The sequence below is a fragment of the Gambusia affinis genome, linkage group LG05 (assembly GCF_019740435.1).
Source record: "Gambusia affinis linkage group LG05, SWU_Gaff_1.0, whole genome shotgun sequence".
Lineage (NCBI taxonomy): Eukaryota > Metazoa > Chordata > Actinopteri > Cyprinodontiformes > Poeciliidae > Gambusia > Gambusia affinis.
Window position 1 is genome coordinate 15,122,043 of NC_057872.1, and position 25,009 is coordinate 15,147,051.

The window sequence follows — 25,009 nt, forward strand, 5'->3', positions numbered from 1 at the left end:
CCATCACACCCTGGTTTGTAGGTTAAACTATCTGGCTTCGTATGTCGGTCAAATATTCAGAATGCTCATTTTCAAACAACTGTTTTAATCGTTCATTTTTAAGTGTCCTTTTATACAGGTGTAAACTGTTTCAGCAAAACGTTCTGCTGAAGTCAAACCATCAAAAAACAAGACATCTGCTCTCAGCACTCACCTCAGCGAACAATTGATCCTTAATGAAAAAAGCTGCTCCGTTCCTTGCAAAAAAAAACCAAAAACAAAACAAAAACAAAACAAAAACATTTGACAGTCAAGTTATCACCTCCATGTTTTAAATAATTCCCGTATTTTGTGATCGACAAAGGGAAGAAGTTTTATCTCTCTAAAACGCACGTGGATTCCAAATATAAAGTTTGCAATTTCTTGAAAGAAACTAAAATAAAGCCAGCCAGGCTGCGCTCTTCCTGGCACCATATGATCTGAGGAGTGTCGGATGGTTCAGATGTGTTCTCTGGCAGAGAGCTGTCAGACCTTTTGGCTGGAAAGATTGATCACACCCAGGCTACTCAGGCTCTTTGTTTGGAGGCAGAGCAATAAACAGCCTTCAGATCCCCGCATCTTTCTTGCAGCAGCATTGCAGCGCCAAACCTCTGCTGCTCCCTTTCTTAAAGCCGATCATATCACGGGGAGCAGGAGGTTCATGTCAACGTCCTCACTGGATCACTGTAGGACGAAGAATATTTAGTAAATTGCAACAGCAGATAATAACATTTTAAGAACATTTTGATCTCGAGATGTTAACCGTAATCGCACATGACATCAACGCTACATCGAATTGTGAAATCAGAAATCTCTCCAAAGCTATTAACAGTAGAGTTTCCACGCATCAGCTTCTGTTAGTGTTTGGGGGAGGGGTGGACATGTCCTTTCATGTGTCTGCAGCGTTTTCCTCCTTCAAGAAAGACCGAAGGTGAGCACCTTATTGACAGAGACTGTGTCAACAAACCAAACGCTCGATTAATTAAGGGTCGCGTTAGAAAGTAATTCACCTTATGAGAAATCACATTATGAGAGGCGTAATTTGCGCAGACGTGCCAAATACGCTCGGCCTGTGGCCAGGGGCGTTTCCAGGTAGTTTCATAAGTGGTGGCAAGTAAAACGCTGGGGAAGACAAACCCAAAGCAATAACATAATATTATGTTGCTGATTCTGTGTGTTAGTCCATGTTATTTTGTCCCACTAAAAGGTAGTGTCCATGATTAGAAAACACTGTAATATTACTAAATATTTGACTTAAATATTTGATCCTGGTATCATTTGAAAATGTGGTCAGGACATTCGCATAGAAGCTAAAAATACTAAAAAAAGCATAAGGTAGGGTAAGGTAAGAAAAATAAGATAATATATACATGTATAGTATGTCTTAATATAAGTACTATATTAATATATTATTTTTTCATGTTATTAAAAACTATAAGTAAACGCAGTCAACTTTATTATGTTGACTGCATTTACTTATAGTTTTCCTGTAAAATATGTGATGAGCACAAATCACATAAAACTATCGTACTAAAGAGCCAGGTAAATTTATTTCTCAAAACAAAATAAAAAACAAACAAACAAAAAAAAAACCCTGTTAATCTAATCCAGTCCAGCGGTTGAAAAGTGATCTTTGACTAACTAAAATAACTGATTAGATACATAATAAAAAATGTTTTATGTTTTGCAGAATGGTTTAATAATCGGGGGGCAGAGGAGCGGGGAAGTGAGAGGGGGCTTTGCCCCTGAGCACCATTTATTCTACAACCTTCTCTGCTTGTGCTGGTATGTGTTTCGGGGGCGTTGAAAGGGAGTGATTTGGAGGGAGAGGAGCAATGACTAACAAACAGACCCCTCCCGACCTCCCCTGCCAAAAGAAAAATGTAAATAAAACCCCAGAATGAGGCGGTCCCCTTCAGACCTTCTCGATCAATCACAGGAGTGACGGTGACTTCTCTTGATAAAAAGAAAAAAAAAGAAAAAAAATACCTAAATTGTCATTGGGCAGAAGCAATCATGTGACAAGCGGAACGCTCTAATTCCAAGCATGTCTCCATGAAAGCAGTACTCCATGGCGCAGAGGTCTCCACACGACTGTCAGAATAAACAGCGTTTTAATTCCCGATCGCTTGTTTCTACGCAGAATCTGCACGCTGTTTCCAGAACGAGGAGCAGGAGGAGATGAATTACGAATTCGGGCGAGAAAGCGGTTTCATCAACAGCCGGCCTTCGCTCGCTGAGTGCCTGACATCTCTCACTAACCCCGTCGGTGATGCGTTTCAAAGTCCATCAATCAAGGGCTCGACACTGATTCCTCCTTCCCCCTTTGAGCAGACTATCGGCGACTCGAAGCCCAGCGTCCACCCACGCTGCAAGCGGGCTCTGAAAGGCTGCGGTCCGCTGCGGGGTGCGTCCCTGCCCACGGAGTACCCCTGGATGAAGGAGAAGAAAAGCTTCAAGAGGAGCCAGACTACCGCTTCTTCAGCCGCTGCCGCAGCATCTGACCTCTCTCCCCAAGGCAAGACGGGATTGATTAATAACCTTCCTCCTAAAAAGGCTCCTCGTTGTCTCCGCACGGAGCTGCTGCGTGCATCACGGGCATCCCCTGCAGCCGCAACACAGTTTTTGATTTAGGATTGTGTAATCCCATCAAACAGAGCACTAGCTTGTGATGCCGCGTCTGAACGCTAATGTTTGACAGTAATAGAGAGTGATAGATTACTCTTACACGGGCCAGCAACTGGCATGTTCATTAATCTTCACCCTACGTCCTGTCCTGTTCACGCAGACCCATCATATTCAGCCCATAAATCTCCCAGGCTATGCTAGTTTCCGCCAATGCAATGTGTGTTTTGCTATGTATCTGAACATGTGCTTTTGTTTTTGTTTTGTTTTTTGCCTTTTTTTTCCTGTTTTAGTTTCTCCTGAGAGACCAGAGACTGCGGAGTTTGTGGGGACATCCAGGAGACTGAGGACCGCGTACACCAATACCCAACTCCTGGAGCTGGAGAAGGAGTTTCATTTTAACAAATACCTCTGCAGACCCAGGCGGGTAGAGATATCTGCGCTGTTGGATTTAACGGAGAAGCAGGTGAAAGTGTGGTTTCAGAACAGGCGAATGAAGCACAAAAGGCAGACCCACTGCAAGGAGAACAGGGACAGCGATGGCAAGTATTCTGCGGGACTCGGGGACGAGTTGGAACCGGCTGAGGAAAGCGGCGAGGACTGCGCGCACCTGCAGAAGGAGCGGTCCGGCCTCCGCCAACACACACTGACTTCACAACGGCGTCAAAATGGACACAATGGGCAGGACCACAGCCCTCCGAGCTGCACTGAGAAAAATCTAAAGCATCTTAGCAGCCCAGCACCCATCTGCGTGTCAACAATAGGCCCGGACAATGCTCAGTCCGCCGGCCTGGACGCCTCTATGCAGGATTACATTTTCTCCTCATCGGCCTCTTTCTCATCGGATTCATCACAGAGTCCGTTGCCTTTATCATCTGTAACTTTTGACCTTTTGTCAGAGACACTCACAACAATGGACCTGCAAAATCTCAGCTACTGAAATCTGTTTGTTTTTTGTTTTTTTAAAATTATTATTATTAAATGCACTCATTTCGTTTATCGTGTGTGTGGAAGATAAAAAAAAAGACCTCGCAAAAAAGGTGAGTTAATGGACATTTTTCAACACACATTCTGGTTTATTTTTATATGGATCTGATATTATTATATTTCTTGAAATAAACTTTTACAATTATAGGGAATATAGCACGCTTGTCTTATTTTTTTTCCGAGTTGAGGTTTGCAGAAAATGCGTTTCTAAAGAAAAAATATGCGTGGCAAATAAAAAGAGAACAAGTCCACGAGAGTGGTGGAGTACATTTTTATAAACAGATATATAAAAAATAGATCAAATATATAATATTAATACTAATATTGCAAATTAAATATAAGTGGCACAGCTAAATCAAGTTTTATAATACTACAAATTAATTTCAGCGACTTTTGATGTGGAGTTGTTAACTTAACGCCACAGTGGTAACAGTCTTTGTTTTTTTTTTTTGACTAAACTAAAATAATACGATTAAATTAAACTAAACTAGAGCAAAGAAAATCGGGAACCTGCTGGGAAACCCTGGCTAAAAGTGGGGACTCCTCTTGGTTTTCTAATTAAGTTTTATTGCCAATAAAACTCACAGGGTTGAGGGCGCTTGTTTATGGTCTGAACCGCACTGCACCAGCGTTTCTTTGCACGAAAAATTCAGCCTCACTCCCTCGTATTTCTCAAAACCTTCGAATATTTGGGTTAGCATAATTTACGTTTATCGCAGTGCGGTATTTATACACTAACAAATTAAGTCACAAGGAACAGTGACTGAATTTGAACTTTTTGTCAATAATAACCGAGAGGCCTTCGAGGGAAAGGCCATTATGTACTTACTGTTTAAGTGAGATCGTTCAGTATTTCGAAATTAGTTTATATTATAAATCTAAAACTATTACTCCAAAGAATTTTTTTCACACATTTTGCTCATACTGTAACCCGTTTAATATATTGCTTCAAAATATAATCATAAAAATTCCTAGATTTAATGACATTATTTTTTTTTTATTTTAACATGGTTTGCAATATGTTTTGTAGTGTAATTAGTGTTTCGAGCTCACTGTTTCTGACTACAAAGAGGAAAGTGAATGTTTGCTTCAAGAAAACATTGCTCTTGTCGGAATTTTGCGGGATGCGTCACCAAAGACGCCACAAATAAAACTGACGAACTGCTACTTCTGCTGAAAATCCTTTCAAACGACGCTACTTGTGCATTATTACAACTGAAGAGAGAACAGCATGAATTAAAGCTTTACAAGCTGGGATGTTGGGAGATCTGGAGCCCACACTTTTGGCAGCAAGGCATAGACTATACGAAGAATTAGAACCCCCAGACCAGCAGGGGGCCCACAAGAGCACTTCAATTACATTCATCAATCGTCTGTTTCAAATTTGGATATTAAAATGCAAAGAATGGCAATATTTCATCTGTAAAACCTCACAATTATGCAGGGAATAGTGGTACACTTTGGCAGTTGTGCTAAATGTCTTAATTTTAAATTCTCCACTATGGAGCCAAATTGCATGAATTTTGCAAATGAAAATAAATCACAATAAATAATTATTGTCTTTAACTGCCTGTAAGCACCACTGATCTAACATGGCCCCTCCTTCCTGACTCTACTGAGTGTGTATCAAAAAGCTTGGCATGACAAATGTACAAACCTTCACAATTTACTCAGCACTGTTTATTTAGTAAATAATATGGGCTTCAACATGTCAGGCCCACAACATCATTCTTCCTTTATTTGATCAGTTAAACCGTGGGCACACTGAGTAAACATGAAACTAGGGATGTTAATAAGTGGTGCTAATCTGGTGAGGTATGGGCCTCTACTGAAAATTCCTCCTTGTCAAACCAATTCCAACACCTTGATGCAATGAACAGCAAGTAACCGCCTGCATTTTATTTAAAAAAATGATGATCAGTTGACCTGTCTGGATGACTTTGCTTTATTCAGCCGACATCATGGTCATCCTTAGGATAACACGCAAACTTTATGGGGGGAACCAGATACAACATTCATTCCTCTTTCTGTGTATGCACACACAGACAAACTGGCAAGGGTTAGAGGTCAAACTGGCTCCCCTCTCCTCTTCCAGCTGGGAGGAACTCTTGCCAGGTCAGGAGGGGGTCAGGTTTTGAATGACTACACAGCTCATAAAAATGCAATGGCAGCTTAAACAGGAAGTGAGGTCATGAGAAGCTTGAAGCAACAGCTTTGGAAAATCAGACTATAGGTCTGGTCAAAGAGCCTTTCAGTGTTCATGAAGGTTCTGTACTGGGTTAAAGAAACCCTATTTTGGTAGTGGTAATGATCAATAATAATTAATTGATTTTGATGACCACCATGATGAAGTTATTTCTCATTCAGGAACAACATAATAAGAATAAAATGTTTGGTATTACAAAACAATTAACAGACTTATTGTTGTTTTTGTTAGTGTAAAAGACCCTCATGGCAGCTTGGTGGTCATTTTGGAGATTTTGACATCTTTCTTTAACCTCACTAATGGGAATATCTCTTTAAAGAAAAGTTCTTGTCCAAACAGAATGGGACGATATATTTTAGCTATACCCTAAAACAAAGCTGTATGACTTTTTTCAAAGAAGAAAAACTACAAGGACAGTTTTAAAGAATGGTTTGAATTATTTATTTCATTCTAATGCTTAAATCATAAGTAATTGATTAATGCAATCACAGATTTTTGTTTACTTAGTAATTATGTCTCAATCACATTCACTCCTCACTGATATGATCAATGCATTCTCCAGAAAGCATGTTCGTCTGCAGTATCCAGAAAACTTCCTAACTCCTGTAGCTACAGGAAAATAAATAAATTTTGAACTCAGCATGACTGATTGGATCTTTCTGGCACATTTCTCAAATAGAAGAAGCTTTAAAGATAAAAAAAAAAAAACTCAGCCTTCCTACCTAAACTGTGTCTTCCTGTGAATTATTTAATCTCTGTACAAATACAGTATTACTGCAAGAACCTCAGAGGGTAACGTTAGTGCAACTAAAATTCTAAACAAAAGGATCCATCCATCCTCTGCTTAGTCCAGGATCGGGTTGCGGGGGCAGCAGTTGAAACAGAGAAGCCCAGAGTTCCCGGTCTCCAAACACTTGGGCCAACTCCTCCTGGGGGGCTCCTGAGTCCAGCTGAGAAACACAGTCCCCACAGCGGGTCGTAGGCTTTCTTCTGATTTTCCTCCCACCTCATCAACTGAGTCTTCTCAATATGGGGAATAAGCGGATCTACGCTGGACCCCTCTTGGGACATTGAGCTTCTCACTGTATCTCTATGGAAGAGTTCAGACAATCTGCAGAAAAAAACTCATTTTAGCTGCGTATATCCGTGATCTCGTTCTTTCAGTCACTAATCATCACTTGTGACAATAGATCAGGATGGGGACATAGACCAACCAATAAATAGAGAGTTTCGTCTTTTGGTTCAGCTCTGACTATTACTATGCGCCAATCGGCATATTGATGCTACAAAGAGCATTAATCATTTGTGACCAAGAACCCCAGATACTTAAACTCCTCCACTCGGGTCAGGACCTCATCCCTGACCCAGACCTCAACCCTTTTCCAGTTCAAGAACATGGTTTCCAATTTGATGGTGCTCATTTTAAAGCTGACCACTTCACATTTGGCTGAGATCTGCTTTCCAAAAACTGGAGATGACGGTCTGATGAAGCAAACAGAACCGCTGTGCTTTAATCAGTGAATCAGAACAGAGGCTAATGGCACAACCGATCCAAGGCATATGTGAGTGAAGCGGCTGCTTAGGGTCCCAACATCACCAAGAGGTTTGCAAGAGCATCATTTGATTTGATTTTATAGTGGTAGATTGCACATTTTACACTGTCTACACTTTCTGTTTCAAATTTTAAAAACAAAAGATATTAAACTTGCTAACTTGTTAACTCTAAAATCGATTTTTGAATTTACAAACATGAAATTTGCTTATTTACAACACAGTAAATACCATTCTCCATTTCAAAAAGCAAATTTATTAGAGCATCTTTGCTTGTTTACCAATCCTGTAAGATTAAAATCAAGAGCCATAATGACATTGGTATGACGCACTCAGCAAAATATACCAATTTTACCAAGTATTTCGACCTAGTTTCTAGTGTAAATGTCTTAGTACACTAACCCTAAGTACAAGTAAGTACAGGTACAAACAAGCTCCTATATCATGCTAAAAAGGTTGCTTGTAAGCTAATTGTATCTTATTTCAAGAGTAATAAGATATTGCTCTTGGAACTAGACTAAAATACTTGGTAGAATTTTGTGTTTTTTGTAGTAGTGTAGCCTAGAAATGATGAAGTATCTAGTTTTGACATATTAATATGAGGCACCCCAAAGTAAACTCTGCTTAGGGCCCCAGAGAGTCTTGGGTCATCCTTGGTCCATGGAAACCCTGAAAGAGCTGCAGAGATCCACTGGTCAGGTAGAAAAATTGACATGATAGCGGGTCATCCAGACACTTTGCCAATCAGGCCTGATTTGCAGGTTACGGCAAGCTATGTAGGACATATGGCAACTGCAACATACATTCCTTATATGGATATTTATTTAGAAGATTACTTATGAATTGGTTAAACACAAGAAGATATAAAGTAGAGGAAAATGAAATTAAACTTTTGGATCAATTGAGCTAACACTGCAAAAAAAAAAAAGAAAAAAGAAAAAAATATCCACGTCTGTCAGTCCGTCCGTCCAGAGGTGTCATAGCACCACTTCTTAACTCTTACATTATAATGATTGAGTGCATTCAGTAAGCCTCTTTGCAGCTATTAATTACCATTTTTAGATTTATAGTGCTGACATATTCATAAACTACAAACATCTTACATCAGTGTTGAAAAAAATTATTAAAAAAATTAAACCCACGGGCGTTGTAATGGGTCCATTAAGTTAGAAGCAGCGAAGACAGTTATTTAGTGCAATAGTTATGTGATGTTGAATCGATCAAAAATATGATTTCCGGACTTTATTATTGTTTAAAGAGCCGGAGGACCATTAAAGCATCAGCTCCGTGTCTGCGGAGCGATAAGCAAACAGGCAGAGACCAATAAATGTCATAGTGGCTCCTCCCGAGTGAACGTCATCTGGCTCTTGCTGTTGATCCCCATGCGGAACCGAGTGGTCACTTTTAGAAATAATTGACAAACAGACTTCCGTGTGAGAGACAGAGCTGCTGCTTCCGTGTACTGTTACGTTTCTCTCTTGGCGGAGGGTCCACCGAGCTCAAGCTGTCACTCCTTGCTACGATGCGTGCGATTCCCGACGAGTTAACAACGCTGATTTCAGGTGAACTCATCGATCAGTGACTGATTGTTTGGCAGTGTTTTTCTCGAGTGATTTTTCTTTCACTAGACTTTGGGAAAGCAGTCAGAAAAAAGAGGAACCATCCACTCATAATGAGTGATGTTCTTTTCGTTATATCAATTCCTGCCGCACCTCTTTGCAGCGGCAAAATTTCGCTGCTTAAGCTTAATTAATAACCATTGCTCTCACCTAGTGACCCTGACAATCAGCTATAGTTGAAACATCCGGTTTGATGCCTTTGTGGTCTGCGGCATATCAGCGGTAAACGTACAAAGTAAGAATGTTTAAAGCTGCCTATCAGATATTTCTCTAAAATCAACCCAAAACATCTTTAGACATGACCTAGCACTTACTGAACAACTCACCATGGTCAGCTTTTCTATTTTGTGATAAACTACAAAACTAAGCAAGAGGAAATGCGTTTGAAAAGTAAACTTTGACACATTCGTCTGGTGACATCACAACAGGCTGGTGACAAATAAGCATTCAAAGTCCTGATATTTAAAGTTAAGTTAATCAAAGGAGACGCCTGACTGACATGTTATGAAAACAACAAGAACACATTGCAATGGCCAGAATTAGAATTTTGGGGCCATGTGAAACCTTATTATATGTGAATCGAATTATTAAAGGAGTACAATCAGGAGAAAAGCTATGGTAAATCAATTCAGAGAAAAACGTGCTTCATGCGCTAACAATGATTTACAGAATAAACCCATGGAGAAAGTAATTACCAAGAAGGAAGACTTAAAATGAATCATTAATCTCAACCATCCATGCAGCTTTATGCAGCTGTAGTGTCTCAGAATCTTCTTCATCATCTGTCTAAAATCGCTCATCCACCAGATTGTTTATCAACAGCAACTGATGAGCTCCATTCTTCCTGTAATTTCACAGATTTTTGCTTTTCACTAGCACACATTTTCATGACTTTTCTCTGGAAATCCGTACTTCATTACTAAGTCCTGTGTTGTTTTTTTATTGTCAATGTCTATTTGCTGTGAGGGAAAGAAGCACACCACTGAGCTGTATCTTTAAATGTTTTCTCTGCTACTTTATTTAGATTTGGAACAGTTCCTCTGTGATGGACTAAAAGCAGAAAATTTAAGCAAGAAGGCAAAAGAGAGGAGGGAAACCTTTATCAAACGGATCAAGGAGGTCAAACTAAGGTAGAGCTCCATGTACTGTGCATTAAACATTTCCTGCGATCATGAATGCTTACGAAGGTGCCATTAAGTCATCAAATACTTTATCACTGATGCATGTTTTAAACTAGCAATGTCAATATATATGTCTTATCTGCAGTTTCCCCCAAGATTTCAAAGACAGAGGTGAGTGTTTGTCTTTATCGTCTTATTCTTTTTTTCTTCCTCTTTTTGACCAATGTTGCAGATCTGTAATTGCAAATATAGAATTTTGGTATTGATTCATAAATGCTTAACCATTTTGTCTATTTGACACTTGTCAAAGTAGCTTGAAAAAGGAGAACCATCAGTACATGAACGTAACCAAATCACGCACTGCCTGACAGCTCATATTTACTCCAGTAGGTGGAGATGATTCAGATGAGGATGAGGAAGTTGACAGCAACAACGATGGAGGCTCTATGCAGTCAGAGCGGACAGACAAGGACGAAGAAGCGTTGGAAGGTATAAACCACAGCCGTTTGGGTTACACCACTGACAAGCTGTGGAAAAACGTCAGGAAATTCACAAGTCTGTGTTTGCCCCTCGGAGAAAGTGACTTTGAGTGACACGGTGAGGGAGACATTCCAACTGTAACTCGGCAACATACTTGAGAAGCAATTCAGAGGAACAACTGCTGCCCCTCGCCGCCTCCCTTTAGCCCACCACCCCCTCTTCAACAGCTAGAGTGTATTTTACTGCTCTCAGCCACATTCAGGGGACTAAAAATTACTGCCATGGCTGAAGTTTGTGCAAAAACATCCCCTTCAGTTTTCAAGCACTCTAATCCAGCATGCTTCTTGATGGGAATCAATGCAATATTTCATACTTACTGTGTAGAGAAAAGTACAAGGGAATTTCTTGTGGAATGGTGATTAAGGGACTGTGGGGGTTTATGGGCCTTAAGCAGCTGCCACTTTTATGGCTTCTCTTTCACACAAAGCAACTTTGACACAGCATTTAGACATTTTCATTGAAGTTGCAATGCAAGCCTTGCATACTGAGAAATATAGGTGAGTGGAGCATTTATGGGTTCTGCTGTTAATTATTATCAAATAAACAAATGCCCCATGGCTAAGTATTCCTGAAACTATTGTTGACACACTTATGAAAACATAGAAACACCTTTTTCATTTTAACATTTCTAAAGGATGCTTTTGATTGGATACATTGTAAGGTAAAAAAAAAAACAGGGTAGGCAAGAATAAGCTTTGCTTCGGCCTATTCCTTTTTTGGTAAACTGTGGGTTTGTTTATTGTTGTTTTTTTCTTTTGTTGTTTCCTGTGTTTAATGTGGACAATTTGCCACAATAAAGTGATTGATTGATTGATTGATATATTACATTGTTCTTGGTCCTCTACAGGTGTGCAGCAGGCCCCGCCCGTTGCAGCCCAGGACTTGACATCTGTCTTCAAAGCAGGATATCTGGAGAAGCGCAGGAAGGGTTGGTGCTCTAATAAATATAGCTAAATAAATGAAATCTAGAACCAGCTCTGTTTGTCTGGACAATGAAGTACAGTCAGCTTTGCAAAAATATTAAGTCCCTGAGCTTTCTTACTCTTTGTCAAATTGCAGCCAAAAATTTCAATATGTTTTATCAGGATTCCCTGAGTCAGTACTTTGTGGAACTCCTTTTCCATCTGTCATTTGTCATAGAAGTTTTTTTTTTTTCTTTTGTATACGTTTCTACAAACTTTACATATCTATAGATTAATTTTTTTTAAACAATTCTTCATTGCATCATAGCTTATGCTCAGTCAGATTTTATTGGAATCATTTGTGATCAATAATTTTGAAGTCTTGCCACTGATTCTCATTTGGTTAAAGGTTTTGACTTTTACTGGGGCATTCCAACACATGAATGTGCTTTGCTCTAAGCCATTATCCTAGTCTCATGAACTTTGCAGCTTCTAATAGAGTTTCATTCAGGATTGCACTGTGCAAAAGATTGTGGCTGCAACATGAACAAGTGTAAAAAAAACAAAAAAGTTGAAACCTTTTTATGATCTGTAAAAGTTAAGGGTCGGGTCTTTGGTCTCCTGTTAAACCTTTTAACTTTAGAAAAGGTTCATAATGAAGTTTGCATGACACAAAATAGCATATATTGCATACATAATATGATATCTAAAATGTATTTGTAAACACTGAGTATTGTGCATAATCATCCTACTCTAAACTATAGTATGAAAACAATGTCACATGCAAACCACTAAAACGTCGCGTTACTTTCATGTAAATCGTCTTTCTCTGCACAGATCACAGCTTTTTTGGCACCGAATGGCAGAAGAGATGGTGTGCTCTGAGCCATCACACCTTCTACTATTATGGCAGTGAGAAAGGTATAGTCTGGCAGCAAAGAGATTTTTGTATTTTTTATTTTTTTTATTATATCTGCATTATGTTGACCATTTCTAATGGTACTTTTATCTTCTGCAACAAGACAAGCAGCAGAAAGGCGAGTTCGGCATCGATGGCTACACTGTCAAAATGAACAACACCTTACGGAAAGACTCAAAGAAGGACTGCTGCTTTGAAGTTTCTGCTCCAGACAGACGAGTCTATCAGGTTTGCTTAAACTGCTCCATTAAAAAAAAAAAAGTAATATTTACTCATATCATTCATTTTACTCTGCAATCATTGTTGACTGTGCAACAGTTCAACACAAAATGCATATTTGAAATTAGTATAAATCTAAATGAGTGTTCCTAATTTTCATGCTGATCCGTGCAGAACATTTTCTCATGCATAGAAATGAGGACCACCAATTAACACATGCAGGCCTGAGTGTTGCACTGTTTTAATTTCTTTTTTGTTTGTTTTCAGTTTTGTGCATCATCGACGAAGGAGGCAGAGGAATGGGTGAAACAAATAGACTTTGTGTTGAAAGGTATGAGGGCTTCGACATGTATACTATATTGGGCTTCGGTTTAGTGGTTCTCCAAATTTTGTATACCCAGCGTCACCTCAGTAAGTACAAGAGATTCCAAATACCAACACAAAAACAGACATCTTAAAACTGTGATAATGGATTGTTTTGTAAGTTTTATTTAAAATGTTTCTTTTTTTTAATGTTTTCTATGTGCTGTGTTAGGGTTAAGTTGTATATTTCATTTTAAACATAGGTAGCCAGTTTTAAATAAATAAAAATAAAACGGTTAGCTACAAGTTGAAAAGCTTTCTTATCAACCCTGTTTTTAAAGATATTATGGGTGCTGCCTAGACTTCTTCAATTACTGTTTCAGAAAAGTGATTAATCTAGCTTCTGTTGAAGAATAACTTGTGTTGCAATGGAGTTTACTCCCATCCCAAATCTATCAGAAAAATTAAACTGAATAGCAATATATACACTAAAATGACAAAAAAGTTAATTTGTAATTCTAGACACGTTTAGGGTGTTTTTTACTTCTGCTATATTGTTCACTCCTCCTGGATTATCCATGACAATTACATATTGTTTGTCAGCTATGCAATTCAGGTAAATTAAATGGCATCATTTTAGGCATGAGTAGCCGTTTTTATGCAATTTAGGTAAATTAGGTGATGACATCATTAAGAATGCTTATAGCTATTTTTCTTAGAGGAGTTGGTAACAGTGTTGAGATGCAGCAACTAGTGTTTGTAGTTGCATCTCTCATGGTTAGTTTCTCATGAAATCCATCCTGCACACAGTACCGTGCAGCCTTGGTTAGTGAACGGGTCCCTTTTGAGTGCACAAAATGCTAAGAGATCCTGTCCTGTTTCAACTTTCAACTTCAATGTTGTCATATTCACATTCCAACTTTAGAGATAAACAGTAATAAAACCAAAAACAAAAGTGAATTGATTTTGGTTCACTTTTGTCCACTTCTCTTTATGTTGTTGTCTAACATTGTGTTTACCTTGTAAAGGGTTTGTACCAACATTTCTTTTGAATACCACATAAAGGCGAATCACATAGTTCCAGTGATGCTTTTACCACAGTTGGGGAGTCTTGGTTCTGTTTCACCCATAGTATCCATTTTCATTTCTTTAGAACTAAAAGTTCACCAAAGAAAGAAAAATTGTTTATGTGCTGTTCGGAAAAAAAATAAAAAAATCATGAGATAAACTTTCTATTGAACTTTCCATTATTGTTTTTTGTTTTATTAGATATGTCGGGCATTATTCCCGAAGAAGAAGATGACGAACAGTTCATGTATGATGACGTTGGAACTTCTTCTGCTTTTGCCCCGGGTGACGAAATCTACGAAGAGCTGCCAGGTCTGACCACATTCTACACTAATCACTGTCACAGTTATGATATGATGTTAAAAAAAAATCAAATCCCATTTTCTGTCCTTTCTACAAAACTTGAAATGCACACTAATGCATCAGTATGGTTGTATTTTCTCCAGATGACGAGATGCCTTCTCCAGCCAAGCCTCCACCAAAAGTTGAACCGTCATCCAAGCCTCCTCTTCATCCTCCTCCTGTTGCTGCCAATTCTACTGCACCTGGAGGTATTGTTTCTGAATATACATACAACTTTAACTAACAGCAGATGGTTTTGATCAAGTGAATTTTTAGAAGCTGCAGTGAAGAGGAAGCGTCTGTGAACAACTGAAAGTTACTGTGCACAATTCTGGAAATAACTTTGCCTGACTTGCTCAACTTCCTCTTACGACACTTGGCATGTTAAAACACCAGAAATATCATTGCATATTTAAACAAGAAAATAGGGTTACTAACGGAAGCAAAATGGGTGTTGCTTAAATAGATTAACTGCCCCAAAACATGTTTGTAGACAAGTTTTTTCCTACCAGGTACTCCAACACAAACTGTTTAAAAAAAAATAAAGGAAAAGAAGAAAAGAGCATTCCAACTAAAGCAACTAAAGATTTTTTTTAATTTTCAGAATACCTTAAGAAGAAACATAAATATAAATACTTAATCAAACAAATGGCTAGGTTAAGAAAAACAATGAGTAGCAAAGATCTTAAACAAAAGCTGCAGTAAGCAATCTTTTTTTATCTTGACTTAAAGCAGCCAAGAGTTTCCACACATTTCTGGTTTTCACATGGTTTCTTTCATATGGTTTGTTTCATATGGTTCTGAGGAGCTTAGAAACTCAACAATGCCTGCCCTTGTTTAGTTCTGCAGCTAGGAACACTGGATAGATTACAGCACTGCTATAAAGACCTTTAGCATTTCTAAATTGTATAAATGGCATCTCGGAGCAAATGTGAGTTTGTCTTACCAATATTTATTTCAGCCCAAAAAATTGTCTTAGCATCCTGATTAATGCAAGTGAAAAATTAAATTAAAGTAACTTAACTTAAAACTCCACCTCATTTTGTTTCTACTTGCACAGCTGACAAGAACACAGACTATGCAAACTTTTACCAAGGCTTATGGGACTGCACCGGGGACCACCCAGATGAGCTGTCTTTCAAACGTGGAGAGGCCATCTACATCCTGAGCAAGGTATGGATCAGGGAGCTCTGGGTGTCAGAGATCAACCGGTGTTTTCTCTCCTATAGAGGATAGAATTACGACAATTCATCTCTGAGGAAATGTAAAAACAATCAGATCTGCTGACTAAATGATTATCTGACTCTACTGATTAGCCCATCGAAGCTAAATTGTTTAAGTCCTTAAATGAAGCAGATTTTCTTGATATGTTACTGCCGGTACTTGTTTCTCAGCCTGAGAGGACGGTCAGAGATAGACCTGGCTAGACGTTTTTCTCTGGAACCCCGACACAGGATCAGATGTGTCGCAGAGGAAACTGCTTTAGTGCCATTGGCAGATTCTGGCTTTAGCTGGCACCCAACATCATTCCATCACTCCCTTCTGGAGTATTTCAGCGCTCTGTCACTGCTGCCATGCCAGGCGCTGAGCTGCCCCGAGCCCCCCCACCCCCCACCCCCACACACACACCTCTCCTGCATCTCTATCACCTCTCTAAATAGGAATGTGTGTTCTCAGGAAACCCAGGCTTAGCATTCGGAGCAGGTGAAGACGTGTAGTGGACGCACAATTTCCGAGGCTTGTCAGTCGGGCAGGGCCTGGAGAACTGAAGGCCTGTTCTTTACCTTCACTCTGTAACCGTACAGGAGCTCTTTTGTACTTGGCTGCTTTGAGTAAGCACCAAATAGGATGTCTTGATACATTCCACATATGGAAGAGTGGTCTTGAAATAAGAGGTGGAATTTTATATTTTTACAGATGGATGTTGGATCATGTGGTATGTTTAAAGAAAAAGTGTGAAATGTGCTCCATCTGAACAGACTATATTTCTTGTCTGGTTTAGTTCCTATGATGCATGCAGTCATATGGGACAGACTGCTGACAGCTGGCCAAGTAACTTTTAAAATTCAAGTCTGCCATCTAGTGGCAAAACATATAGCTCTTTTGTTCAGATGGGTTGTACCTAACTCATTTGATCAGTTACTGTTGAAATACTGCCTTACTAACCAAAATAATTTAATATTGGTAATGGTGAAATATAATTTAATGTTAATTTTGAATTACAGAAAATGACTTAATCTAATATCTAGAATAAAAAACCTTTAAACTGTGAAAAGGGGTTGGGGAGGGAGAAGGGGAAAAAAAGTAAAATATATTTTAAATTAGACATAATAAAGTAATTTTGGTAATAAAAATATATTCCCTCTTGCTATCAAAATAATTAAATAGAAATTATTTGATTTCTGTAATTAAGAGACTGAAATTTGTTTTGTATGTCACACTGGGGAATAGAGCATCGGCCAGACTAATTCTCCATTGACCACTCAGCCATTTCTGTGCAAATCCAAATGCACGAAGTAGAAAACCCTAATAATGCATATCAGCTGAATCCTGGTTTATTGTTCTGTCCTGTTGTGTGGGGAAAAAAACCAAGAATCAAGTTGCCCTTTCACTGCCTAAGAGTGCCATTAGCTGAAACCTTGGTGTTGGGGGTTGTGGCCTGCTACGAGTGCAATGACCATAAAACCCGTCTGGACCACAGCCAGCTGCAGCTAAAAGCTTGGCCGTCTCCCTTCCTCTTCCACAAGTCTGCTTTGTGTCCCTCCCCCACCACACATCCCAGTAATAGGTGTGGCGTTCCAGCTACGAGACCCCTCCTGAAGACAGGAATTGAGAGTCTGATAGCTGTTTGAATAGGCTGCACAGCCAGTTGCTCTCTGTTTACACGCATGTGCACAACCTCCTGTCCCCCCACAGAAAGTGAAAAGAATAATTAATGAGCATATAATCTAAAAACTCAACATTAGGGGGCACGTCTTCACATTTCATCTTCATGAACCAATGCAACCGAAGAATTTCCTGTAATTCAATTACGACAGCGTGCCCTTTTTCGGTTTTGGGTGTTTGTGTTAATGTGCGTGTGTTCTCACAGGGTGTGGTATCATTAGTCATTCACAGCTCTGTATATTCATTCCCAAGTCGTGTCCAGCACTCACTCAACCTCAACTTATTTGTCAGCCTGCCAACTATACAATGAGGTGTTGCTGTTTTCAAAGGCTGGAGGCAGGAAGTCATCACACACACACACACACACACACACACACACGTGTGCGCACGCACACGCACCGCCGCACACAGACATGCACACACACCACAGCCTACTCCTCCAGTGGTCCAGATGAGGTGTCATTTGGACCATGTAACACACCCTTAAAGTCAAACATTTTTTGTTGATATTTTATGATATTAAAAAACGCTATTGAAATCTTTTAATGATTTTGATAATAATTTGACAATCCATACAAAAAAACCTGACAAATATTGAGAGTTGGTTTGTTATAGCTAAAAAATGTAGTTTTAGTTTTAATTCTAGGTTTTTCCTGACAACAAAAGAAAAGACGTGCTGTTTGGCAATGGCTGTCCTTGTGGGCTAGCCTGCTAACCAACTTGACAAAAACCTTAGAGCTAATGGTAGCTTAGTAATGACAAAATATTGATAGCTAGTAAATGTTTGAAATTCATTGTAACGAGCCATCATTTAATAATTAGCCATTTAATAATTACCAGTTATTATGTGCTGTTCATTAGCAAGAAACACTGCTTGCTTGCAAGTTGGGCTTTAGCATCAGCACAGTTATAAAAAAGATTTAAAGTTCAATATAAATTTATTTAAATCAGAACTCTTCTAATGGTCAAACCCTATGATGGTTCTAATCCTTTAATAAATTAATCCTATTCATTTCCAATACAACAACTACAAACACATCTGCATTGCATTACCAACTAATGTAAATAACGGCTAACTAAACCAATGTAAGTTGAATTCATACCAAAATTTTCTTAGGCAATATTTTATATCTAAAGTAATTAATACTAATAATATATAACTATTATTCTACATTAATAACAATCATCCCCAAAACGATTACATGGAAGTCAATGGGTCCATGAGGGCACCAGTGTCATCATGACAGTCAAGAGTTTAAATATGTAAGCAATTTGATTGAGTAGAATTTAAATCATTTGCATTTTATACCTTCCAAAAGTAATTTTTCTAATGTAATGGACTATTGTAAAGTGTTTATAAGTGTTATGCCAAGACTCTAACACAGACTGCAAATGCTCTCTTCTTTATCTAAAGAAATAATCCAACATCAGAATCTGGTTATTGCCAATACTGCTACCCGAACATATAATGCAAAGTGAAGACTTGCATCCAATTCACTGACTTGGAGAATAAGATTGTCTCAGATGTGGCTCCGGCTCGTCCCCGAATGCTGCCTTTAAAATGTTCCCTCAGTTTTCCCTCCTTCTGCCCTGTCAGAACCTGAGCTCCAGTCTTGATTCATGTTCTGGAAAGACTTTGATGTGAGGTCAGGCTCTTGTCCAAAAAGAGAGAGATGGTCTCAGATCTCCTCTCATGCTGTCTTTCTCTCATCTCAGCATGCTGACTGTCACTTGGAGCTGTCTCCTTTTGGACGTGGAAAAATTTACGTGCAATCCCCATTGATGGCTTTTTTTTTTTTTTTTTTTGGTGGAGTGGATTAAAATGTTGGTTTGCAGTCTTAAGCGTGACAGCTGAATGTTGGGGATGGGCAACAACAAACTGTATAAAGTCGTTGATGGGATATGCCATCATGTCTATTACAAAGCAAGCTAAGACGATTAAAAAAAATCATGTCTATCCCTCAGAAACAAGGCATAATTAATGCTTGATTTTTATATTTCCAAGGAAAATATCTTTGTTATAAAATGACCAATAAAACATGACAGTCAAAGCAGGACGTCAAAAGACAGATGTAAAATAACAATGAATGTGACACAAAACAGCCCAAATAGAATGCAAACAATGGACAAAATGAACAAAAAAGGATATTTTAGGACTGTTACCGGATAGAAAAGGATGAGTAAGATATTAAAAGTGAAACACCAATCAAGTTCAATCAAAACAGCAACCTAAAGTGAAAGAAGTAATAGTAATATGACTATGTTACAACTGGATGCAATTTTAAGTCAGAGGCAGAGGGCACTATAAAAAGGACAGGATTATTTAATTTCTAGAGCTAAAATAGTCACAAAGAGATACAGTTAATGGACACAAAGATGAGTAACAAAAATAAATGTAAATCTACATCAGAGAAAAATCCAAAACTTTACAGAAAGTTCCCAAATGAAATGCAAATCAAGCAAATGATAAATGATCAAAAACTGGCTTAAAGACAAATCAGAGAAAATACTTTATGTCTAAATTTTGACAAATAATAAAAAATGAAAAAGCCTCGAAGCTGTTATGAAGTCATTTGGATCACTTTGTGTGTGGAGTCTCATCAGATCATCTTTTAAGCCACTGCTTTTTATTCCTTTGTGTGCCGAGGGCCTTTTATTTCAATATTACAACCTGAGATTGACAATTACGCAGAGGCTCCTGGGTGTGATTCAGCCTATAATTACTTTTTTTTTCTTGCTAATGATTAATTAAACAGTTTAAGTAAAGGCAGTCATGCCTATTATTCTTGTTTCTTTGCTTCTAGGAGTACAACAATTTCGGCTGGTGGGTCGGAGAGAAGAACGGAGCAATCGGCATCGTTCCTAGAGACTACTTGTTGGAGCTGTACGTTATGTAAACGCTCTATGCTGCTGAGACTTCTGCTTAATCCACTTACCTGCTGTTTCATATATCGAATGGTGGGGCGGGGGGCTGGGAGGGTTCCGAGATAAATCCAGCGTTTCAATATTAGCAAGGCTGATGGTTATAAAAAAATGGCGATTTTACTGAAAGTGTATTTCCAGCACTTTTCTGCACTCTTGTATTTATTTTCTGTTGAAATTATTTGTGATACCATTCTAGAGTTGCTTTTGTCAAAGATAATAAAAATTCAAACACTCACTGATGCTTTTTTTTTTAATATATATATATTTATCCTTTTTTTTTTTTTTTTAAGCCACAAGGTGGCAATCTAGTTCCTTATAGAATCATAAGTGACCTTTGTGACAGAGCAAAAATCCTTACCAGAGGTTTGCAAGCCATATTAACAAGAATATATATAACTCACCAACTTAAACAATACTAATGGATCTCCAATATACAATTTTTAGTATAGATGGCTAAAATGTCGTTCCTCAAAATAGATTTTTTATAATTTTTTTTGTCTTATGTTCAGCATTTCTGTGCCACGCTTCAAAGCGACCTTTAATTTAAAGCACCTGGGAGACTTTGCTGGGCAGAGGATCACTGTGGCGGCAGATGGGAGGTTGTGCAGCCTGCCTGACTGCAACAGCTGAGGTGCACTAATAGGACAGGCAGCCACACAGAAAGCCGGGATGCTTATCGCCCTCCGAGGAGCTGTTTGACAGCAGGAGAGTCGGCGTTAGCCGTGCAATGTCCCTCTGAGGTTAGATACATATACTGTACGTGTGTTTTTCTTTTCTTTTTTCCCCCGTTATGCCAAAACCGGGCTTCAATTTTAATGCACTCCGACAACGTGGCCTTGTCAGGGATTTTCTCAAGGTTGGGGGCCAGGGGAAGAGAGGAGTGAGAAATGGAAAGAAAAATGCATTCATCAACCAATAACTCACTGTATCTATTTTTTCTTTTTTCTGGCTGCTGTCTCTCTGCTTTGTTCGAGTTGAGTGATGAGCCACAGTCCTCTGTCCTCTGGGTGACATTCAAAGAAAACATAAATCCTGATTTTTATGGTATAGTATAGCAATAAAGCTTCCCTTCTAATTGGAGATGTAATGAATTACTATAATTACTTATTGAATATACAGCACTGGAAATAGAGAAGAATGGCTTTGTTTTTTGTTAATGTAGAAAAACTAACAAGAGATGTGACATTAGAAAACCATCTTTGTGTTTAAATCTTTAATTCTATCAAAGATCATTGGTGAATTTTAAGCCAAGAACAATAAGGCTGTGAAAAATTATTCACATGCTTTCACTTTCTTTTTTTTTTATAGCTTTTCACATTCCAAACACAGACTTTAATTAAGATTATTTGGAATTTCATATTAAAGACCAGCAGAAAATTTCTGTTATTGTGAAGCTGAAGGAAAACTATGCATTGTTTACAAATGAGTATGGAAGGTGTGGCTTATATTTTTCCCACCTTTGCAGAAACTTATGGCATCTCAAACATTTGTCTATTCTTCTCTGCACAATAGTTCAAGCTATGTTGAGGTATTTGGGTGGAAAATGTTTGTGATTTTTCCAGATTTCAGGCCTGGACTTTAACTGGGCCATTTTTGCATGTAAATATGTTTTGATCTAAGCCATCCCATTGTAGCCCCTGCTGCCTGTTTGATCTGTTCTGCAGGAAGGTGAATCTTTGCTTCAAATCCTTTGTCTATAACTCCATCTTCTTCCCTCCAACTACCTTTGCTTTCTCTGTCCGAAAAGCTAAATCTCGTCTGATTAGACCAGCATTTTCCATTAAGCAGAACTTTTCTTCTTCAACAATGGCTTTGCGCTTGCCACACCTTCACAAGAGGTCATCAAAACACATAGTGGTCCTGTCAACAGGTTCCTCCACCTTGGCTCAGCTGAGAACCTCTGTGGGCTCCTCCAGAATCACCAGAGGTATTTTGTCAATTTCCCTTAATAATGATCTCATTGTTTAGCTTACGGGTTTAAATACATGTCTTGGGTTTGCAGCTGTGCTGTAGTTTTACTCTTTTCACATGATGACTTGAACAGTGATGTGAGATGTGAAAAACTTGGGATGTGTGCTAGCCCTGCTGTAAGCTTATTCATATCTTTACTTCTGACATGTGCTTGTTGGTCTTTACGGTGTTATCTAACAAACATCAGGCCTTCACAGGACGGCTTTATACTGTGAATGAACTACAAACGGCCGAATGCACACACCTTAATGTGGTTGCATTCGATTTTATTTATAGGTAAAAGGGAGTAGGATATGAATGTGTGTCATTAACATTATTTGTTAAAAAAAAAGTCACAAAACACAATCATACTCTCATTTCTGCAACTTTGTCATATAAATTACTCTAAACAAATCACAATCTATGCTTGTAACATGATAAAATGGGACAAGGTTCAAGGTCTGACTACTGCAGTGAAACATTGCCTTCATTACTGAAACAGGGCCAGTGTTTGCCCTTTTGAGCCCTGCTTTTTAAATATTTGGCAATGGGTCGCCCAGTCAGTTGCAAACAAGGCTAAAAGCTGCCTCTCATCTTTAAGTGCCAATAAAAAATATCCTTAATGCATGACAACTTCACCCCCCTCTCCCCTGTCTCTTGGTAGTTCTGGACAGGCACATCTTCAATATATACAAGCGCTTCTAATGCAATTTAAAATCAAGATATAATGTTTAAAGGATAAATGCCACCATGTCATTAATCCGCCAACGCAGTAAATAACACTAATGATACCAGAATATCACTAATTAATACTTTCCCCCCATAAAAACGCACCTTCATGAGCTGAATATATATGAACAGAGCAGTTGGGGGGGATAATAAATATATTTTGGGTTTGATGGTACAGGAAGCTGTCAGTTTTCACAGCTGCCTTACAGCTGAGATAAAGCAAATCCAAAACATTTTAACTAACATAAATTGTCAGTAGAACTTGATCATTTCCATCAACATTGTTTGTTGGCTGCAAATAATGTCCTGATATTAGTGCCATCATGTTTGTTGACTGTTGTCGAGCACAGAGTGAGAGTGCTGATGGTTGATCTATGCTGCTCTCCATGACTTAATCCGGATCAGTCCGTCAGCTGTTGGATTATTGGGCAGGTCACTGAGCGGCAGGTCTCACCTCAGCTTCATGGAGAGTTTCTGTCAGGAATAACTCAGGCTTTATTTATGGGATAACTCCAAGCTTTTTGCAGGATATGTATCACCTACCCCACCCCAGATAATGCCCCATATATCAGGATTCAATTAAAGCTCCTCCCCACCCCCACATCTGGGTTGGAACCTCAAAATCTAAAATGGTCACTTTTTAACTACAAGTCACTATTAATAGAGGTCAGTTTCATTTAACATAATTCAGCAGCAGATGAAGTGCAGTTTGGTTTTTGACATTTTCAAAGATGTGGCACATTTAAAGTGAAACTTACGAAAGTCATAGCATCCAGAACCCTGGAGAAATATTTATACCTTTTGAACTTTTTGGTGTTTTGTCTTGCTATAACCACAAATTTATTGTATTTTATTGGCATTTTAAATGATTGACCAATAAGAAGACACGCATAATTATGAAGTTGTAGGAAAATGAAATGTCTTTTCGTTCTGGGACAGGAAAACGGGTCAGAGTTGATGGGCAACATGGATGAATCTAAATAAAAGACATCAATGGTAGACAGACAGAAGTTGCAAAAGACGAGAGTCGGGGATGAAAGTTCACCTCGCAGTAGATCAGTGGCACCAGTCATGCTTCTATAGCTGCACTGGAATGGTTTGGATCAGGATTATCGCCCGCAGATCATTTGCAGCCGCCAGCAGATATTTGGCTCCGACTGCAGTTCACGAATGGTACAAGTTAGGGCTGCCAAAAAACATGTACAACCTTTGTTTATTAGTCTATTCACTGTACTGCATTCCACAATTCACCACCTACCCAGCTGGGGAATGGCATTCAGGTCCAGGCTTGCAGCGTACACCTGGTAGCTGCGTTGAAATGAGGTTGGATCAGATTCACACCATAAAGGAACTGCTATGGAGTTTATTTGGAACAGAACCACACCTCAAATGGCTCAATTACCTCCGCAGTCAAGTTCTGTTTCAAATAATGAGGTCGTTATTTGAAGCAGAGACGCATCTAAAAGTGGAAGGACAGTGGCCCTTGAGAAGTGAATTTAAGGACCCCTGCTGTAGAGAATCTGTGGCAAGATGTGACAATTGATGTTTCTAGATACTCTTCATTTATTATAATTGCCCATTATTCCTTGCAATATAGCTCACGCTCAAAGATATAAGGTGGTAGAGATGTAATGTAAGAGATTTACAGCTTTACCCGCAGTGAAAAGTGGTTCTATAACTATAGGAATATAGTTTGGGGAATTTTTTTATTATTTAAAAAAAAACAAAAAAAAAACTATGTATAATTTACCTTCCATTTTACAATTACATGCTGTTTTAGGTTGGCATGTGACATATAAAATACATTTAAATTTCTGGTTGTGCTCTAATTTCATTAAAAAGTCCAAGAGATGTGAATACTTTTGTTGGGCAGACTTTCTGTCTTATATAAAGGTGTGGAGTGCTTTTAAAAAGTGTTTCATGTTGTAAAACAAGAAATTACCGTAGTTGCCAGCAAGTATGAAACTGAATGGGCTTTTTATAGGCACCACATGGTGTAAGATAGCATTGCCTTCTATCTTACAGTCTTCCTTCAGACAGACAAGTAGCTTAAAGGTATCGGTCAGTTTTTCTTGCATTAGCGGTCAGAATGCCACCTT

At 38.7% G+C, this 25,009-nt stretch overlaps 2 protein-coding genes across 3 annotated transcripts; both read left to right on the forward strand.

Annotated features, from left to right (window-relative positions):
- Window positions 1-1,965: 1,965 nt before the first annotated feature.
- Window positions 1,966-3,777, forward strand: hoxa2b (homeobox A2b). The gene is made up of 2 exons (XM_044117613.1): window positions 1,966-2,536; window positions 2,937-3,777. Exons 1-2 carry the CDS (start codon window positions 2,200-2,202, stop codon window positions 3,581-3,583), a joined length of 984 nt encoding a protein of 327 aa, XP_043973548.1. The 5' UTR covers window positions 1,966-2,199; the 3' UTR covers window positions 3,584-3,777.
- A 4,915-nt stretch (window positions 3,778-8,692) lies between these two features.
- On the forward strand, window positions 8,693-20,466 carry skap2 (src kinase associated phosphoprotein 2). 2 transcript variants are annotated; one of them, XM_044117614.1, is made up of 12 exons: window positions 8,693-8,949; window positions 10,031-10,136; window positions 10,273-10,298; window positions 10,515-10,616; window positions 11,515-11,595; window positions 12,407-12,490; window positions 12,592-12,716; window positions 12,975-13,038; window positions 14,280-14,390; window positions 14,525-14,629; window positions 15,481-15,593; window positions 20,111-20,466. In XM_044117614.1, exons 1-12 carry the CDS (start codon window positions 8,910-8,912, stop codon window positions 20,201-20,203), a joined length of 1,050 nt encoding a protein of 349 aa, XP_043973549.1. In that variant the 5' UTR covers window positions 8,693-8,909; the 3' UTR covers window positions 20,204-20,466. The 2 variants fall into 2 exon arrangements, with proteins under 2 accessions (XP_043973549.1, XP_043973550.1); XM_044117615.1 differs by having other exon boundaries at window positions 8,718-8,949; window positions 10,518-10,616.
- The last annotated feature ends 4,543 nt before the right edge of the window (window positions 20,467-25,009 follow it).

Excerpts from the sequence above, each read along its gene's own strand:
- hoxa2b (XM_044117613.1), top strand. The coding sequence starts at position 2,200 with ATGAATTACGAATTCGGGCGAGAAAGCGGTTTCATCAACAGCCGGCCT. Across the intron at positions 2,537-2,936 it reads ATCTGACCTCTCTCCCCAAG|TTTCTCCTGAGAGACCAGAG; the intron begins GCAAGACGGGAT and ends TTCCTGTTTTAG.
- skap2 (XM_044117614.1), top strand. The coding sequence starts at position 8,910 with ATGCGTGCGATTCCCGACGAGTTAACAACGCTGATTTCAG. Across the intron at positions 12,491-12,591 it reads CTATTATGGCAGTGAGAAAG|ACAAGCAGCAGAAAGGCGAG; the intron begins GTATAGTCTGGC and ends TTCTGCAACAAG. Across the intron at positions 13,039-14,279 it reads AATAGACTTTGTGTTGAAAG|ATATGTCGGGCATTATTCCC; the intron begins GTATGAGGGCTT and ends TTGTTTTATTAG.